The 2481-nt window shown below is 39.9% G+C and overlaps 1 protein-coding gene across 1 annotated transcript in view; it reads right to left on the reverse strand.

The window, feature by feature from the left end:
- LOC105000705 (transmembrane protein FLJ37396) overlaps positions 1-2481 on the reverse strand; it is a 128475-nt gene that overhangs the window by 7977 nt on the left and 118017 nt on the right. Inside the window, exon 26 of the mRNA XM_010856693.1 lies at positions 1247-1296. Coding sequence (XP_010854995.1) covers positions 1247-1296 — 50 coding nt within the window. The remainder of the gene's footprint in view (positions 1-1246; positions 1297-2481) is intronic.

Consider the following 2481-nt stretch of genomic DNA (forward strand, 5'->3'; position numbering starts at 1 on the left):
GAGAGTTCCAGAAAAACATCTACTTCTGCTTTACTGACTATGCCAAAGCTTTGACTGTGTGGATCACAACAAACTGTGGAAAATTCTTAAAGAGATGGGAATACCAAACTACCTTACCTGCCTCCTAAGAAACCTGTGTGCAGGTCAAGAAGCAACAGTTAGAACTAGACATGGAACAACAGACTGTCTCAAAACTGGGAAAGCAGTATTTCAAGGCTGTACATTGTCACCCTGCTTATTTAACTTATGTGCAGAGTACATCATGAGAAATGCCAGGCTGAATGAAGCTCAAGCTGGAATCAAGATTGCTGGGAGAAATATCAATAACCTCAGATATGCAGATGATACTACCTTAATGGCAGAAAGCAAAGAGGAACTAAAGAGCCTCTTGATAAAGATGAAAGAGAAGAGTGAAAAAGCTGGCTTAAAACTCAACATTCAAAAAACTAAGATCATGGCATCTGGACCCATCACTTCATGGCAAATATATGGGGAAACAGTGGAAACAGTAACAGACTATTTTCTTGGGCTCCAAAATCACTGCAGATGGTGACTGCAGCCATGAAATTAAAAGATGCTTGCTCCTTGAACGAAAAGCTATGACCAAACTAGACAGTGTATTAAAAAGCAGAGACATCACTTTGCCGACAAAGGTCTGTCTAGTCAAAACTGTGGTTTTTTCAGTAGTCATATATGGATGTAAGAGTTGGATATAAAGGGGGATAAACACTGAAGAATCGATGCTTTTGAAATGTGGTTCTGGAGAAGACTCTTGAGAGTTCCTTGGACAGTATAGAGATCAAACCAGTCAATCCTAGAGGAAATCAACTCTGAATATTAATCAGAAGGACTGATGCTGAAGCTGAAACTCCAATACTTTGGCCACCTGATGCAAAGAGCTGACTCATTGGAAAACACCCTGATGCTGGGAAAGACTGAAGGCAGGAGTAGATGGGGACGACAGAGGATGAGATGGTTGGATGGCATCACCAACTCAATGGACATGAGTTTAAGTAAACTCTAGGAGATGGTGAAGGACAGGGAGGCTTGGTGAAGGACTGTGCTGCAGTCCATAGGGTTGCAAAGAGTTGGACATGACTTAGTGTCTGAACAACAATAGGACTGTTAAATAGGCTTATTTAAACACAAACCAGCTAAATAATTGTCCAGATTTCTATATAATACTGCTGTTTATTGAGTTCAGAGTCAGAAATCAGAATGTATTGTTTACATATATTATACTCACTTCTGGCAATATTCAACTATAACATCTCTCTTGACTTTCCCAATTTCATCCTGTGATAAAAGAGAATGATAGTTTTCCTATTAGACAATTGGCTATAAGAATTCCCCAAGCTAATACACGTGCACAAACTTATAGCCAACTTAAAGTGGGAGTAGGTCACACAGTTGAGATGTTCTTTCTGAAGGTCAACCTACTGGGAGGTACTCCCCCTGTGGGTCTTTTCTACTCCTGCACATCTTGTGAGTGCACCAAGAATTCAACACCCTGACTATTCTTTACCTGAACCATTTCTCAGGGTTATGTTTGCAGAGAGCAGTCTGGAGGAATGAAGTAATGTCTCCCTCCATGAAATAGAGCAAGTTTGCTATAATAGAGGTAGATTCCTAAACTCAGTATTCTTCAACTCTGACACAAAACTGTGTTCAACCTCGGCTCCTCCATGTTGCCCCTGGGACTTGGGAGGCAAAGGGAAATGACACAAACGTGAGGCTTATGATGCTGGCTCTGCTGTGAGTAACAAAGTCGTTTTTCTCTGACCTAAGAGTCTAGTGTTCTCTGTCAGCATCCTCAGAGCAGTAACAGGCTACCTTCTTAGCTTATAAGTGGGCTAAAATCCCAGACCTTGACAAAACTAACAATTATCTTGCCTGAATCCTTTCTAATCTGATAGGCATTGGATATTCCTGAAGGGCAGTTAATGAGCTAATACATTTTCACTTGGTCAGTATTTTTTTTAATATTATAAAGAGTAATTTATGTATCAAAGTAATTTACTTAAGTACTTATCAGAAGGAGTCGTTTGCCCACATCATTGCTGAGCAGTAATCTAGAAGCCCTAGCTTCCATCATATCCAATTTGTAGAACTGAATTAGGTAAATTGAAGTCCTTCCTTTTCAGTAATAAAAGAACAAAGCCTAGAGATTATAAACCTCGTCATTTCATTCCCAAATAACTATATATTAGCCTAAGGACTCCCTCATCAAAAAAGTAATGAATAATGAAATGATATTCATAAAATTAAGCAACACTTTTAATTGACTAAAGGTTTAAATTTTATGGAGAAGGAAATGGCACCCCAAAGGTTGCTGCTGCTGCTGCTAAGTCACTTCAGTCATGTCTGACTCTGTGCGACACCATAGATGGCAGCCCACCAGGCTCCCCTGTCCCTGGGATTTTACAGGTAAGAACACTGGAGTGAGTTGCCATTTCCTTCTCCAATGCATGAAAGTGAAAA

Source organism: Bison bison, unplaced genomic scaffold (assembly GCF_000754665.1).
Source record: "Bison bison bison isolate TAMUID 2011002044 unplaced genomic scaffold, Bison_UMD1.0 scf7180017864373, whole genome shotgun sequence".
In the NCBI taxonomy this organism is placed as follows: Eukaryota; Metazoa; Chordata; class Mammalia; order Artiodactyla; family Bovidae; genus Bison; species Bison bison.